The sequence below is a fragment of the Phyllostomus hastatus genome, unplaced genomic scaffold (assembly GCF_019186645.2).
Source record: "Phyllostomus hastatus isolate PE091 unplaced genomic scaffold, TTU_PhHast_1.1 phas_contig_159, whole genome shotgun sequence".
In the NCBI taxonomy this organism is placed as follows: Eukaryota; Metazoa; Chordata; class Mammalia; order Chiroptera; family Phyllostomidae; genus Phyllostomus; species Phyllostomus hastatus.
In genome coordinates this window covers 41,242,014-41,258,880 of record NW_025333640.1, presented here as the reverse complement: position 1 = coordinate 41,258,880, position 16,867 = coordinate 41,242,014, and the positions used below count along the sequence as shown (strand labels likewise).

General features: G+C 60.9%; 1 protein-coding gene across 9 annotated transcripts in view; it reads right to left on the bottom strand.

Annotated features, from left to right (window-relative positions):
* Positions 1–8,080: 8,080 nt before the first annotated feature.
* The window catches only part of CAMK2D (calcium/calmodulin dependent protein kinase II delta), a 121,281-nt gene continuing 112,494 nt past the window's right edge, over positions 8,081–16,867 (bottom strand). For 8 of the 9 annotated variants that reach the window (XM_045830953.1, XM_045830954.1, XM_045830956.1 and 5 more), the window contains 4 exons: positions 15,141–15,216; positions 12,216–12,310; positions 11,704–11,932; positions 8,081–9,647 (listed from right to left, as the gene is read on the bottom strand). In XM_045830953.1, the coding sequence (XP_045686909.1) occupies positions 9,644–9,647; positions 11,704–11,932; positions 12,216–12,310; positions 15,141–15,216 (404 nt within the window). In that variant the 3' untranslated portion in view covers positions 8,081–9,643. Of the gene's footprint in view, positions 9,648–11,699; positions 11,933–12,215; positions 12,311–15,140; positions 15,217–16,867 lie in introns of those variants that run through there. The other variant, XM_045830961.1, reaches the window with a different exon arrangement.

Here is a 16,867-nt window from a genome sequence, read left to right as displayed (position 1 = left end):
CTCGGGCAGTGCTTCGCCATGACAGAGAACTGCTCGGCTCCCGCCCACATGCAGTGCTGGCCCTGGCCGGCCGCGGGAAAGGGGCACGTCCACGCCAGAGGGAGTGAAAGCTAACACAGGTGGGCACCATCTTCGGCATTCAAGGCGCGCAAAGCTGTTGAGAGCAGTTCCACCTTGGGGGGTTTGTTGATCGTCCCCACGTGAACAGAAGATCACAAAAAATAACAGTGAAAACACCTGGAGCCGAGTTTCGCGTCCCTGGCAGGTGCCGATTGGGGGCAGCCTGTGGCTGCTCCCGCCGGGTGTGTGTGAGGGCGTGTGAGCATGAGGTCAAGGCGGCAGCGTGCCCACGTCACACACAGCGTGCATCTGTGTGGCTGTGTGACTGTGGGCCTGGTGGCCCGGGTCTCTGGGGGGGGAACCCGGGCTGGCAGTGTGGCCTTCGCTGTGCTGTGTCCCTCTCTTCCTCTCCAACATGATTTTTACATGAAGAGGATTTTAGCTGCTTGTAGATATAAGTGATAAAAACATGGAGTAGTTTTAACTCCCACTTCATCGGGGACACACTGGGCAGAGGACTGCCTGGTTGGGAGCCTCCACAATAATCCTGTCATGTCCCCAGCCCACCACTAGGGTGCAGCAGAGGATGCCTAGGTCTTTGTTGCCAAGTATTGGGTTAGCCAAAAAGTCCCTTTTTTTCTGTAACGTACAAGACACATTTTTCATTTTCACCAATAATTTTGATTTGGATGTTTTGAGTATGTTGGCTATCTGCTATTAGCTTCTAGTGGGTAGAGGTCAGGGGTGCTGCTAAATGTCTTCCAATGCATAAAACAGCCCCACAGCAAAGGATTATTTGGCCAAAATGTCACTAGTACCAAGATACTTCGCAAACCACTCTTGATACATCCAATCAGTTGCAGCACCTTTTCCATACGCTGCAAAAATCTTTTTTTGCATTTCAATTGTGTTTTTACCTTTCCTGAAATAATAAAACACAATGCGCCAAAAATGTTGCTTATTTTCTTCCATCTTCAATATTAAAATGGCTGCACAAAATTTGACCAATTTTGATATTTTTATGCCATGCTGATATGACAGTCGTCACATACAATCTAACAAAACAATCTCGAAGGAAGTTAAAGACAACTAAGCCCCACTAAAGCCATCATATGGAAAAACCTAACAGACTTTCTGGCCAGCCCAATAAACCTGCACTTTCGAAGACTAGAACTCCCTCTGCAACAACATGAGAAATGAGGTGACTGCCCACAGTACTGGTCTGTCTTTGTTCCCATTGCTGAAAGCATAGGATTCTGGATGAAACAGGGAGGTTGGTGGATGGCCTCTTGCAACGTCCTGGGGGCTTACTTTCTAGGTCTTTCCTCAGGATTCCATGCATTTCCTTCTGCCGGATGAATGAGGAACTTGATCGCCAAGTGAAGGGGCTGAATCTTGAGGATTTCAAAAGTAAGAGTCCTGTGTCGAGACTTGCACAGAGACCTTTACGGGACTCTTTCAGGCTTGGGAGGAGAGAAGGAGTCGACCGGTCCTGGCCTCGTCTGGCTGAGGGCGGTGGGGCTGCCGGGTCCGACACAGCCTGTGCGTCGGCGCAGACCTAGGCTGGAGAGCACAGCTCCTCTGTGTCTGGTCTGGGGGCCACAGTTTTGTGCTGAGAACAAGGTTTGGTGTTGATGGGGGTTTTGTGCTGGGAGCCAATGTGAGTTAAGAGCAAAGAGCTGAAGGGAGGCCTGGGTGGGGGGGAGTGATGGGGGAGGGTGGGAGACAGGAGGCACCTGGCACCTGTCCGCCTCAGCCTCTGCATCTGGGGGTCCACCCTGCTGTCCTGAACCCCGTCCCCCAGAACACAGGGGTGTGCACATGGAGAAAGGGTTTCCCGGGAAAGGAAAAATAGGGGCCTCTGTGCTGGCAATCACCTACAGCCCAGCATACAGTAGGTGCTCAAAAGCTGCTCCAAGTTTGACAATAACCCTGGGGCTCGGGGAAGACCCTCGACTCCCAAGTAGATCTTCAGCGCCAGGTGGTGGAGAGGAGACACAGACGGCGAACTGAACAAGCCTGTTAATTCCTTCGTTTTCGGTCGTGATCATAATTCTTAAACCTTGTGGAATCGGGCTGATGGGCTGCTGCTGTGCCGTGGTTCCACCTGTGGACAACTGCCCCTCACCCCAGAAGCCCAGTCAGCTGAGAGGCACCTGGGATGCTAACACCTCAGCTCACCCCTTATTCTTGGTGAGAAGGGCTTCCGGCATTTTCCTCACTGTAACGTGATACTGTGATTTTTAATAAGAAATACATATCTGGAGCTTATTCCTATTTCTGGTACCAAGCTCCAAAGACACTTAGAATTTCCTAAGTGACCAAGGTGTGTCTTGTTCTGTGAATGAGGGAATATTTGGACTTCACCTGAGGATGGGGCTGGTTGCCAGGGCAACCATGTGACTGAAGGGATGGAACTTTCGGTCTGACCCCCAGGGAGGGGTGAGGGGCTGGAGTGGACCCGTCACCAGTGGCTGGGGAGTTGATCGCACCTGGGTGATGAGTCCTCCGCAAAAGCATGAGGGTCCCGAGCTTCCGGGCTGGTGACCCCGGGGAGACCCGGTCGAGTGGAGGCCAGAGAGGGCTCGGAGGCTCCGTGCCCCCCACACCTTGTCTGTCCCGTGCATCTCGCTCTCCACCCGGCTGCTCCGACTTACCTCCTTTCACCGGCAGCCGCAACCCAGGGACTAATGTGTTCCTCCGAGCTCCGTGAGCCGCCCTGGCCAAGTTGCTGGGTCTGAGCAGGCTCGGTCAGAGCCACAGGCGACGACACCTGGCCTTGCGGTTGGCATCGGCTGAGCTGTGCCCAGGGGGAGGGAGTCAGAACCGTGCGGACGTGTGGGGCCCCCTGGCTGGCGAGCAGCAGGTTCGGCATGGAGGAGTCAGGGCGGACGGAGGCAGGGTAGGCAGGAATGGGAGGTTTTTCTTCTCTTGTGTAACGAGGGGTCGGAGGTTGGGAGGGGCCGTGTGACAAGTCTGCTCTGCAGCCCCGATGGTATCATGCGGCCTCGAAGGGAATCAGACTGCACCAGAATGGGTCTCTGTGGAGCAGGTGCAGCTCTACAGCCAACAGTGAATGTGGCCGTCGTGCTCGGGTGTTAGCAGGGTGAGGCCCCACGAGGAGTCTGGACGGAGCAGAGGCTCATTCTGCTGGGGCTCCCAACGTGCCCCCCTGGCCCCACCCCCCACACTGTCCTGGTTCCTCACAGCCACAGGACCCTCTGAGCCGTGTTGTAGTTTATTTAGTTCACTCGTTTGCAGCCACAACAGAGATATGGGGTGGGATGTCTCACAAGGTGACTCAAGGGGAGAGGGGGAGGTGCCCAGATGGGGCGGGGGTGTCACTTACAGGTAGGCCGAGTCCCAGAACTGTGAACAGACACTGTCGTGCGTGTGACTGACACCTGCTGCTGTGGACTGCAAGCCTGTGGCCCCAGCCAGGCTGAAACCCAGCTTCAAGGGGACGGCCTAGCAGGTGGGGCTTGGGAGGTGCTGGGGTGCTGAGGGGGCTTCTGTCCACCAGGCGGCGCTCTGACCCCAGACCCTCGGCCTGGCGAGCCGTGAGAAATGCCCTCACAAGCTGCCCTGAAGACGGGCACAGGCGCTGCTGCAGCTGCCCCAGGGGTCAGGATGCTCATAAAACTAGGGAACTGTCTCAAAAGAATAAAACGTTGTGAAGGAATCTCAGGTTTGAGCTGAAATGGCCATGTTTATGCAAACAGATCTGAGTGTTTTATTTTATAGCATTGAATTCAGACAAAAGAAAAACCTATATTTAATGAAATAATGAATTTAATGATGAATTCAAAATCAAAACTTGATTTTGAAACAATTATTTGAATCAGATTGGGTTGGCCAAAAAGTTCATTCGGTTTCCCCAACCGATGGCTCTAGTAGCGCTTAGTTGTCTTAAATTTCACTTGACACTTTTGTTAGATTGTACTGTAACAGCTATTATATCAGGGTGCATTTAAAAAAAATCCAAACTGGTGAGTTTTTGTTTAGCCATTTTAATATTGAAGATGGAAGAAAATATGCAACATTTTTGGCATATTATGTTTTATTACTTCAAGACAGGTAAAAACACAACTGAAATGCAAAAAATTTGCGCAGTATGTGGAGAAGGTGCTGTGACTGATGAACATGTCAGAAGTGGTTTGTGAAGTTTCGTGCTGGAGATTCCTTGCTGGATGATGCTTCACGGTTGGATAGACCAGGTGAAGTTGATAGCAACCCAATCAAGACATTAACTGAGAACAATCAATGTTATACCACCCAGGAGATAGCTGACATACTCAAAATACCCAAAGCAATAGTTATTGACAAAAATGAAAATGTGTCTTTTATTCTACAGAAAAAAAACCAAAAGAACTTTTAGGCCCACCCAAAACAGAAAAGGTGGTCTGTGTGGAGATGAGGGTTAATTCAGGTGAAATTCGTCCACGAGCAAATGATCCGGCTTGAATCTTGAGATAAGTGTGATGATTTACAGCCGATGCTCTACACACGTGCATCTTGTTAATGACGGAGACTATCCCTAAACTGTTGTTTGTGTGAAAGCGAAAATGCTGGTCGTTCCCTCTGCCACTCGACCGCTGCCCTGGGCAGCCCTGGGGACCATGCGGCGACAGGTGAGGGGACTGGGTGGGGGCCTCTGGCTGGCTTTGCTCTGCGGTGACACTGTCCTGCTGTGTGTCCTGTGTCAGCTCGGCCCACTGTGCCCTGGGCGTGCACTGGGTGCATCCACCCTCCCTCCCTGAAGTCTGGAAGCTTCTGCACTCAGCGTGGTTCAGGGGACCTTTCAGTGTGGCCACACTGATTAATTTAGCCTGGAGTCCAGAGACTGGGTCTCCTGGAATGCACAGGGCGGGGCCGGGGGCTCAGGCGGTGCCCAGACGGTTGGGGTCAGGAGTGCTGGGCACTCAGGGCAGGCCTGGCTGCAGGGCAGGCCCACGGGCCGGGCCCCGGCCCCCAGCTGAGACTCGCTCGCCCCCCAGCATCTGATCTCCGTTTGGGACGAGAGGGTGGGAGTGGCCTCCCCTCGCAGCGCCCCTGGGCGTGAGCCGGAACGCGCAGGGACTTCACGCTGCAGCGGCGGTTTTGAGTTCTGTCTGCTTGTGTGTGTGTTTGCTCTGCGTCCCAGCAGCGCCGTGTGCTTGCCAGCTGGCTGTCACCTCTGTTCTCAGGGGGTCTCTGTGGCATCCCCCCCACTTCTCAGGCCCCAATTCCCAGAACCCAATCCAAGCCAATGAGTCACTGTTTCCAGCAGCCGCTCTGCCCACGCTGGATTATTTCTGTGTTGTGTGAGGTGGTTGCCTAGGAGGCTTTTATTTTCAGTAACCACAGGTCTTGTTGTTTCTTGGTTTCATGGATGGTAAAAAAGACAGCAGTTTTGGATTATATGTAGCAGAATCGCCTTCCAAACCCCCAGGACCGTCATCCCGGGGAAAGCCTTCCTGTGAAACTCCACAGAGGAGACTTTCCACAGACGTGACGACGCTGCTGGGACGTGGGGCTGTTCGCGGGGACGTTTCATAGCTGAACCCCACACCCAGGGCCCGCCGTCTCCCAAACGTGAAAACCCTCTGGCCAGGGACGACGGTTCACCGATGGCGAACGTTGGGTCGAACCCATGAAACAGCCGGGTTTTGCGGGTCGGAAATGGTGGATGTCGGCAGTTCTGTTGGGTCTGACCTAATAAAAGGCTCGAAATGATCGACGTCACGCACAGGCAAGGATGGTGTGTTTGCACATTATCGTGCTTTAGAACCTTCTTGGCTTTAGTTTTGAATACGGGCCGTGTCAGTAACTAGCACCCCACACAACAGCTTTACGAGGTTGCCAGTTGTTTTAGGTGTACAGTGTCTTGAGACTCAAGTCTTGAGACTCAACGCTCTCGGTTTCTGAATCCATCCTTTTCTGTTCCAGTTTTAAAGCTGGCGATAGGTATGGCACTTCTGTGCATGGTACGGCTGGCGGTTAGACGGGATGCCGTCCGCAGGCTGCTCGTTCCTCTGGCCTTGAAAACAAGGCAGGTCCTCCCCCTTTCCTCCTCCTTCCCATGTTCTTGACCGTGCCAGCGAGACGGTTAGTTTTGCGTGTGCACTCGACTGGGACACACATGCTGAGAAGGGCGCAAGCCTCGTTCTGGGCACGTGGGGGGCTGTTTACACACAAACCTGACATTTGAGGAGGCGGTGAGCGGAGTCAGCCGAGTGCCCTCCCTAACGCTGGTGGGCCTTGTCCAACCAGTGGAAGGCCGCGACAGGGCAAGCTGCCCCTCCCCCGGCAAGAGGGCTTCTGCCCGCCGGGCTGCTTTGAGCTGGAAGCCCAGCTGGTCTCTGCTGCCCTTAGGCCTGGGCTGAAACGGCGGCTCCTGGGTCTCCGTCCGCGGGCTGTGGCCCTGGGACTTGCCAGCCTCCATCAACACACGGCCTGAGTCCTCGTAATGAATCTCTCCACAGGCACACATCCCATTGGTCTATTTCTCTAGAAACCCTGACTAATACAAGCAGGAGCTCAAACGTCACAGGAGGAAGTTACAAAGGGTCCGGGTCCTTCGGAGTCTGGTTGCTTTGGCCCAAGGCGTCAGCGCAGGGGTCCCAGCGCCGGCGTCCCCGAGCCCGCAGCACGTGCGCGGGCGCTGCACTCGGACTCGGCTGCTCTCCCTGTTGCCGTGGGAACACAGGACCAGCGTGGCAGAACCTTACCGTTTTTCAAATGAATTAAGCCAGAAATCCTGACTTTTATATGAAGTATCCAATGTTTAAATGTTGGTGGAATTTAAGGAAAAAAGCTCAGGCCATGTTAGCGACGTGCCGGACGTGCGTGACTCTGCCCGAGAGCTGCAGGGCTGCGACGCGGCGGGGGCGGGGCGGGGGCGGGGCCGCCCCGCGGCAGCAGCTCCCGCGGAGGCTCGTCTCTGGGCCCCGCCCGCTGGGCAGGAGGGGCGCGGGGACAGGACAGGACACCTGCCGCCCTGTGGGCTGGGGGGGTGGCAGGGGGGGCCGAGACCGCCCGCACTGCGCACACGGGGTCCGCACGTGGATGTTCGTCGTGATCTTTCCTCACGTCCCCACCTTCCCTGATGGCGCAGACCCTGAGGACGGGGAAACGGTCCTGGAAGCCCCAGCATTTCACTGAATGGAACCGTTCGCAGTCTGTGCTCCTTAGGTTTGCCCTTTTAGTCTACGTAACTTTCATTTCTGCAGTTTCCACCGTTGGCGGGAGGACTGGCTGGCTCCGTGTCTCTCCTTCCTTCCCGCGGACACAGGTCACAGGGTCTGGCCCCAGCAGCACGGGGACCCTGCACAGAGGGCAGCTCACAGCACGGCCGTGCCACCGTCCCCTGGACGGGATCGGGGGCCTCAGTGACAGTCACAGCGGTGACCGCTCAGAACTGTCCGACAAGGGCGGCCGGTGTCCTGCACCCCGGCCCCCAATCCTCCGGGCGTCCTCGTCCTGATGCCGTTTTCCTCTCCCGCCCACGGAAACGGAGACTCCGAGGGCGAGGGCGCGCTCAGTGTCAGGCGCGGTGGCAGTCCTGGGGCCCGTTGCCAGCACAGCCGCCGGCCCGGGCAGGGCCCGCACACGGCTGAGGCACAAACACAGCTCTGGCCCCGGACGCCCCGTGCTCCTGGGCAGCGGCGGTGCCGTGAGGACGTGGCTGGCGGGAGAGGGGCTCGCAGGCCTTCCCGAGGGCGGGAGAGCCTGAACTCCGCAGGGCGGGCAGGGCCGGGTGCGAGAAGGGAAGAAGGTCCGGAAGGAACAGAGATGCGCGTGGCTTCGGGGACGTGGAGGCGGCCGAGGGCGCAGACACCTGCGGCCACAGCGGCGCCGGGTCCGATTCGGGTCACCTCGGACCCTGCGGACCTGAGCAGGGTGGTGGGGGGGGGCGTCTTTAACTGCTTGGCTTCCGTAAGTTTTGTCCACCCAGCGAATTCAACTGTGTCCCCCCCACGGACAAGCCCGTGGCCTCGGCTGTAAACGCCTGCTCCTGAGAAAGGAGGCAGAAGCACCGTCAGCAGAAATCACAAATTTATTAACTCTTAAATATATCAATCGGTCATTTACCATTATGGCAAGAAATATGTACAGTGTCCCATGGTAAACTGCAGTGTTTCACATGACGGGGGGCGGACGTGGGCCCCGCCGTGCAGAGCCAGCCGCGGGGCCGGCCCCTGGGCGTGGGGGCGGCGGGTCCACGGCGGCCCCCCCGCACGACATGCTCGGTTCGGGGTGTCAGACGACCACGGGGGCCTATGGTTTACACACAGGTGTGCCACGTGCAGCCGTGCACAGAAAGAGAGATCAACAAGGAGAACGGAGGCTGTTACTTCACAGATTTCATTGGCAGGTTAACATGGCTCAATACATTTACTGTGTATGTTTAGTTTAAATATATATTGTCTTAAATCATGTAGTAATTACCAGAAAAGCGTTAGTCCGTCTACCACACATCCACTAGCAAGGGAACCGAGGTGAGGCGCTGTGAACGCAGGAGGTGGGGGGGGAGGGCGGGGCCGCGGGGTCGTCTCTGTGGGAAGCGCAGGCGTGGGGGGGGGGCGCGTCCCCGAGGGCCGCGTGGACCCCGAGCGACGAGGGGTGAGACACAGAGCCCAGCACTCCCCGTCACCCGTGGGACTGGGGACCCTAACTCCGTGCAGGGGCGTGGTGGTGCTCCGACAGGAGGAGATGCTGAGAAGCACACGTCACAACAGTCGAGTGCAAACACGGGTGAGGGTGGAAGCGCTTGTGGCCTCTCTGACTTCCGGACAGCAGCCACAGGGGGGCGCCCTGCCCCTGCTGCCCGCGGCACAGACCCTGTCACGGGTCCCCCCGGGTCCCCGAGTGCCAGCTGGAGCCCCACCGGGGACAGCCTGTGCCGTCCCAGTGGAGCTGCTGGGGGCCCAAGGGGGTCCAGCCGCAGGCCCGTGGCCGCCGCACCCTCCCCCTCCCCGCCGGACGGGAGAAGGCGGGGGGGGGGGGCGGGGGGGGCGGCCAGAGAAGAACGGGGTGAAATGGGAAAGCAGCAGACTTGAGAAGCACAGAACTCAGTCCCACGAGTCCCCCGGCACGGAGACAGCACCCGGCAAGTGACCCAGCAGGGGCGTGACGGGGGCTTCCCGCTGCGGTCTGACCAGAGCGACGGGACTCTGGGGGCCGCCGTCCGCCCCGAGGCCAGCAGCAGTGCGCTCAGGCAGAACTCCACCTCAGCCGGGGTCTCGCCGGGAAACAGGACGTGCTGCTGCCCTTTTTGTTAAACAAGCCAACACGGATCAGTAGCGAAGAGTTTTTAAAAATTTACATTTTTCTTACAAGCCGTCCTCGTGAGAACAGCCGTGGGGGTCTGTCCAATCTTGGCATCGACAGAAGCGACGAGCAGGCTGGAGGGCGGGGGTCCGGGCGGCCCCTGCGGTCTGCACGGCGCCCGCGGCGAGGCGTGGACGCGGACGGGAGGGTGACGGCGAGGCGACACGCGTGTCCCACAGGCCCCACGTCCGGCCCCCACGCCTCACGCACGCGAGCAGGCAGGGGTGTCCAGGGGCCCGGAGACACGACGCCGGCATGGCACTGCGGACGCTCAGCTGCGGACAGAGGGGCGGAGACACGGGTTAGACGAGCGGCCACCGCTGAGCCCGGCTGCGGCCTCGCGAGCTGGCAGAGCGCGGGGTGAGAACGGCTGGGCGCGCTCGGCCGGCGACCGCCGACAGGCAAACGCCGTGTTGAAGGGAGACGGTGGGGACACGGGGCCGCATCCCCCCAGCGCTGAGCTGCCGGCGGGCAGGGGCCAGGGTTCACACACAGTGTGGCCGCGAGCCCAGCCACACGTGGGAGCCCAGGCTCGTGACGTCCACCAGCAAGTTCACAGTGGACATTGTCACTTGGACAGAGCTCAAGGTGAGCCCTGGCGGGAAGGTGCACGACAGAGCCACACAGCCCTGAGCCTCCCGCCTGGAGAAGCAGCAGACCGGCACCGGCACGGGCGTGCACCTGACCTCGGCCAGCGCTCAGCTGTCCTCTGCAGCTGCCCACTGGGGAGCTCGAGGTCTCGGGCAGATGAAGGGACAGGCCGGCCTTGGCCAGAGCGTGTCGGGAACGGGAGGACGTGGGGGAGCCCCAGGGCCCGGCCCCAGCGAGGCCTGGACGGCCAGAGCTGCCTACACGGCCTGGCGGCCGCAGGGCAGGGACACCTGTGCAGACTGAGCGCCGCGGCTGGGAGCCGGGGGCAGCCTGGAGCCCGTGTGGGGGCAGCCGCGCTGCTGGACGGACGGCACTGCGTCAGCCCGGAGCTGACACAAGGGTGCTGGGAGTTCAAAGACCCGTCCTGGTTCCCAGTGACTGCGAGGTGGGAGGAAACACCCTCGGGGGGGGGGAGAGGAACAGCACACAGCTCTCCGGTCACCCGCCCCCCCACCCCAGGCACCAGGGACAGGGTGCCGCTCCCAGGACCATGGAGAAATGGGTTCCTGCCCCAGAAAGGTGCTTGCTGGCAGGCCGTCGCTGCCACCAGGGACACGGGGTGCCACCAGACACACAGGGGGCGACCCGGGGGGGGAGAAGCCCCACTCAGCCTCCATGGCACGGGGGCTGCACCCCAGGGACCCGCGGGTGCTGTTGGGCCGCCACCCGACTGCATTAACGGGCCACCTGTCCTGCACCTCCCTGGGGTGGCACGGTCCAGTCCATGTGGACCGTTGAGGCCACGGAGCTGGGAGACCTGGACAGCTCTCTGGAGTGAGCTGAAGGGCCACTGTGGGACCTTCACCGCCCCCACCCCAGATGTCAAGGGGCGAGCCTTGTGGGGAAACCAGGGTGGGGGCAGCAGGGGCCACACCTGCCCCGAGAGAATCACCCTCTTGTTCCTCATCAACTGCAGCCCCAGGGTCCCCCCCGGCCCAGCAGTGGGGACAGGACCCCCTGCCACCGCCACACCCAGCGCCATGCCTCCTAGCCTCCCCTGCCTGGCCTGTCCCCCTGCCTCCGTCTGCCTCCTCGGTCGGGAGTGGCTCCGGGGTCCTCGGCGCCCACGAGCCGCACGGCTGCACGCGCTCTGCGCCCCCCCCCCCGCCGCTCTCCCCACCCCACCCCACCCCGAGGTGACTGAGACTGCCACACTCGTCCCCTCTGGGTCGGGAGCCGAGGTGCTTTCTGGACCAGGGAGCAGGCCCCCTGCCCTGCGGCCGCAGTCAGCAGCGCGTGTGGAGTGCACGCCCGCCCGGCGGCTGCCCGGCGGAGGGGTCAGGGACAGACCCGACCCCGCACTTCCCGTGCTGCTGCGTGTCACCCGCTTCTCCCGACGCCCGGGGCTGAGGCCGGGGGTCCCCTGGGACCGGGGACTCCTGGCGCTGCGCTGACCGTGTCAGAAACCCCCTCCTTCTTCCCCCCCCCGCTGCGGGCGCGACAGTGAAGCCGCCCCCTGCCCCGATCCGCGGACTCAGCCCCGAGGGGCCTGGCCAGGTCGGGCCCGAGAGATCCCGTCCGGACCCACTTGCCGCTCTCGGTGGCTTCAGCCCACGGGGTGGGGGTGGGGGGCTGCCCAGAGAGCCACAGGCCACCCTGGCTGGGCGTCTGCTCCCGCCAGCGTGAGCGAGCGAGCGGGTGGGTGCGCCACGCTGTGCGCGGGGCCGAGGGGACACCTACTTGGTGGGCACCGTGGGCGACCCCGAGCGATGGAAGTGCACGTTCTGCCACTTGCCGTCCCGGCGGTGCCACACGCGGGTCTCCTCGGACTGCATGGTCCTGGGCAGGCCGCCGCCGTCCAGGTACTGGGTGAGCCGCACGTAGGCGATGCAGGCGGCGTCCTCGCCCACCAGGTGCACGTGGGGGTTCAGGATGATGGTGTGCACCGGCTTGCTGCTCTTGGACAGGGCTGCGGGGAGCAGAGCAGCAGGACTGGACACAGCACCCCCCCGCCCCCCCGGCGGCTCGTCTGCAGCCTCCCCCGTGCCTCCCCGGGGTGCGCTCAGCCACTGCTCTTCGTGCAAAATCAGGTGGTGTTTCAAAACACACCGACGCCTTTAACCCCCTCAATACTTTTCAGTTTCAAATACCAAAAATCCTCACTGTGTAAAGGAGCCAAAGGATAAGCAAACTGGGGAGAAATTCAAAGAGAACGTAGAAAAGGCACGTTATTAAATTTAGAGTAAACATACCATTTTCAAAGTAGAATCGGTGAAAGTCCATTCCTTCCACTAAATTGCCCAAAGCCTCAGGTTCGAAAGCAGTAAGGCCTGGGTCACAGATTTTTCTGTGGGAAAAACCAAATATGATCAATAACACGAGTGTGTGGATTGTTCACACGCATCCATTCCGGCTTGTCTGACATTCGGCGAGGAAAACAGTCTCTAAAAAACATGAGAAACATACGATTTCTGCGGCGGGCCTTGGCGAGGTGGGCGGAGGAGCGGACCCTGAACCGGCCTTTTCCGGACAACTGCGCTGTTACCGCCACGGCGAGCGCCCTGGGCCCTCCCCGGTTCGTCTCACTCTCGGCTGAAGTTGGTCAGTGTTTAGACGCTGCCCGAGGCCAGGCCCTCTCCAGACCCCGCAGAGCCGACCGGGGCCCGACACCCAGCACTTTCGGGGGGACTGCCGGCACCTCCACAGCCGAGACCCCCGTCCGCGCCTCAGCTGGCCAGGGGGCAGACCCACGTCCTGCACTTCCTGGCGACGGCCACACACTCAACTACCTTGTGGCGGAAGTTTAACTTTTAAAACAAAACTAACAAAGAAATACACCATTTTAAATATGTCTACAGAGAGAGCCAATGGGTTTTCTTTGCATACGTGTGTGTTCAGCAAAGGCTCGTTAAAGCCCCGTCTCACGGCTGACGTCCCTGGAAACAAACGACTGCAGCACCCCAGCTGACCCCGTTCCGGGACTAAACGCCTGCGGACCAGGAGACCCGAGCCGGAGGCGGGTCCGGGAAAGGAAGGAGGCATCGCTGGGTCTTCACGGGGCGACCCGGCGCGCGCACAGCCCTGGGCCGGCGCGGGGCCCTCGCGGGAAGAGGGCGGCCCCTCGGGGCAGGGACGCCCCGGGCTGGCGGAGGGGGAGCCCACCACTGGGCGGGCGGGCGGACGAGCGCGGATGGGAGGGCTCCACTCTGCCGGCTCCGCCTCGGGATCCCGTGTGGGAACCCCTCTCTGGGAGGGGACTTTCCAGCTGCCCAACAGGAACAGTTCCCAAAACGCTAACTCACTGGCTCACAGAACACGGGACTGAGGTTTCGTAGAACACTTTAAAAGCAGAACACACTTTTACAACAGATCACAGTGGCTACTCTGCGTGGCAAAGAAAGCCTCAAAGGGGCGTTGGGGGTGGGAGGGGGCTTTAACCTTCGCCTCAGACTTTCCGGGGGCCGCTGCTTTTAAGCTCAAGGTCAAATACACACAACCTCCTTCTAGGGGGCGGGCTGGGAAAACGGCGACCCTGCGGCGGCAGGCGCCGCCCCGGCCGGGCCGGGCCGGGCCTCCTCTGCGAACGCGGCGCTGGCTGTCACGCGCTGCTGCGCCGGGTACGGTCCTCCCCGTCCACCTCCCACCGGCCGCCGGGGAACCGCCGCGCTAGGTGCAGCTTTCCGCCTGACCAGCAGGCGGCAGTATATGGGAAAACCCGTTCGCTGGCTCTCCTTCGCGCATGCGCACCCCATCCTGTGACAGGCTCCGCCCCGGCGAGCGGCGGGTCCCAAGGACGCACGTGGCCTGTGGGCGCGTCTGCCCTGAGCAGGGGTCTCGGACCCAGCGGCTGGCAGAGCTGCCCGGCCCCTGCCCCGGGGGCTCCCGGGGCCGGCTGCACTCCATCGGGCCAGACCACAGGCTGGGGAGTCGGTGAGCTGAGGGAGTCCCAGGGAACTGCGCCATTTAACACACTCCCCTTTCGGCTCCGGGAGGACACGGCCGCCGCTTTCGCCCGGCTGCCCCACCAACAGAACGCGCCTGTGCCAGTCCTCGGGGACGCCACTGCAAACGGAGCTTTAAAGGAAAACCCTGTTCCCGAGTCTGCAGAGTCGCCTGGTGTGACAGAGCCACGCCAGCGACGCGGTCCGGGGCGCCTCGCGCCCGGGCCCTCCCACCGTCCCAGCCTCCACGCCGCGGGCCCTCGCGCCCGTGCGGCTCTAACCCGAGGGGCGGTCCTGCGCTCGGCCGGCTGCGCACGGCTTCTCTCGCCCACGTTCCACCCGAGGCTGTTTGTGGCTGAGGGTGGAGGCAATCCCTTCTTCTTAAAACGCGGAAAGAAGCAGGTGAAGACCCCAACTGTTCTCCTCAAGGCGCCGTCTGCTTCCCCTTTTCCTCCCTCACAGTGACCGGGACACAGGCAGCGTTTCCAAGTGTCCCGACAGGAGCGCTGCCTCGGCGCATGCCTCCGCTCACCCTCTGTCCGCGGTGCAGACGCAGAGCCCACGGCCACACTGCATTTCGGCCAGTGGAGTTAGAGGGTGAAAGCCACAGGACCCCGATGACATGCGGCTCCTCGCCCCGCCCCCCACTTTCCAGTGGGGGCCCTGGCGCAGGCACGAGCTCCTAAGGGCCCCGCACCGTCTCCCAGTCTCCTTTCCGCGGGCGGCCTGGCCACCCTGGCTTCTCCCCGCGACGCCCCATCCTCCGCTCTGAAGCTCAGAGACCAGCCCCACCCCCTGCACTCCCAGCCTTTGCTCGGGGTTGGGGAGGGGGGGTCAGCGACGGGCACAGGGAGGCTGAGCCTGACTCCATGGCTGCCGATGGGGATGCTGCGCCCTCTCCCCGCTGCAGCCGGGCAGCGTGGCGAGGACGGTCCCTGAGCGGGCGTGTCCTCTCCGAGGGCTTCCTGCCCCCGTCTCTGCACAGAGGCACGGTGGTCACACTGCTGTGCACTGAGAAACCAGCCCCAGTCCTGCCCACAGGCCCCCAGCTCGCTGACTTCTCGAATACATGTATTTTTCTCCTGGGACCCTTAAGTCCTTTATGTCTTGAAATAAAGCTCCCGCTGACACATCAGGCCCGGGGTCAAACACACACACGAACCCCGGGCAGCAGAGAAGGCGTTCCCGTGGAAACACCGCCATGGGCGCAGGGCACGGTCACGGGTGAGTACTCACGTGTACGCTTCGAAGTCCCCGTTGTTGATGGCTTCGATCAGCTGCTCGGTGACTTTGATGATCTCCTGCTTCCGGGCTGAAGGCAAAGGCACAGAATTAGTGCGGGCAGAGGACACAGCCAGGAACAACATCAGGCAACGACACTCCCCTGACGGCGGGGGGTGGCGGCGTCTGCCGGCCCCCGTGGGAGCGGCCGCCGCTCCTCCACCTCCTCGTGCTCACAGCTTCCTGAGCCTGTGGGACTCGCACCGCCCGGGGCCGGCCGAGGACCCAGGGCAATGTGCGTCCGAGAGGCCCACGCCCTGCTGCGTGCCGGAGGCCAGCCGCCCGCAGGCCCAGGCTCTGTGGTTATTCGGTGCCGATCCCCCGCAGCACCAACTCTGTGCATCTGAGTGTCGCACTTCCCACTGCGCATCCCACCGGCCCCGAGAGGACGCCCACCCGGCACGGCTCAGCGGCCTCCAGGGAACCGTCCGCACAGCTGGGCGCACGGCTGAGCCCCGCCTCAGCCCACACCGCAGCCCCTGCCGCCGCCACCACGGCTCAGGGCCCACCTGCGGGGTGCCCTCTTCTCCGGCCGCACTGCCCACGCGATGCCCTGCGGCCCCGGCCGCTGCTGCGTTGAGCCAGGTGACCGCCTGCTTAACCTGCCCGCCAACTGCCCATCTTCCTCCCTAACGCAGAAGCTCCTGGTGGGCAGGAAATGCGTTATTTCTTCACACGCTCTGAACAGTTTTATCTGACGTGTTTAATCAAATGAGTGCTAAATAACTCTGTCACTTTCATCAGTTGATGTCAATAACCTGTTCTTGATTTCAGAGTGCTGTTCTCTTATTAATGAAATTGATGGGTGAAATACTTTTAAAGTTATAGGTCACTGAACTTTGTCTGAAGAACCCTGGGATACTTTCTCAAGTCGCTGGTGGTAACCTGGGGAGTCAGGAGGGCAGCTCACCTCATCTTGCCAGAGGAGTTCAAGTCTGGCTTGACTTCATTATTGATTAAAGGCAACCAGCTTGCACTCTCCGTGAACCTGATCTTCATTAAGCAGATTTTTCACCCCAGACTGAAACGTTTACACTCACTGTCCGGTCTCCAGGGCGCCTGGGGCAGGGCACCCCTCGTTCAAAGTAAATGTCCGTAAAAGCCTAATCTAACGCCCCAACTTCACCCGAGACCACTGTGTGCAGTCACGGCATCCACATCAAGGTCGCTGCGAGGTCATGGTTGACAGTGTGAGAAAAGCACCACGTGGGTTAGAGCAGAGGACGCCAGAGACGGGCTCCTCAGCTGCCCCCTTGCTCACTGCTGTCGAGACGGCCGCACGGACCCCCAGGGCCTGTCTGGGACCAGGGCTGCCGGCACACTCTGCCCTGACAGACGGGGTGGTCAGTGGTTCTCTGTGTAGCCTCTGGAGTGACGGCCGGCCCAGTCCCAGGGCACAGAGGACGCTGTGCAGAGTGAGACCAGGAGAGCGGGACACCCCAACTGCCCCCTCGTGTCTGGTCCCATTTAAGTTGAACGGGTGACTGACGTTGCTATGGCAACAGAGGAACCCTCCCACTTGGGGAGAACACAGCATCGACCATTAGAGAGAACGAGAAGGAAAGGCGAACATCAGGCCGTAGGTCGCTGCCTGCCGAGGGCCCCGCAGGTTCCGGGTCCCCCCCACCCCCGGAAACGGGGCCCCCGGCCCGCACGAGGGCAATGCCCCCCGGCCGGCAGCC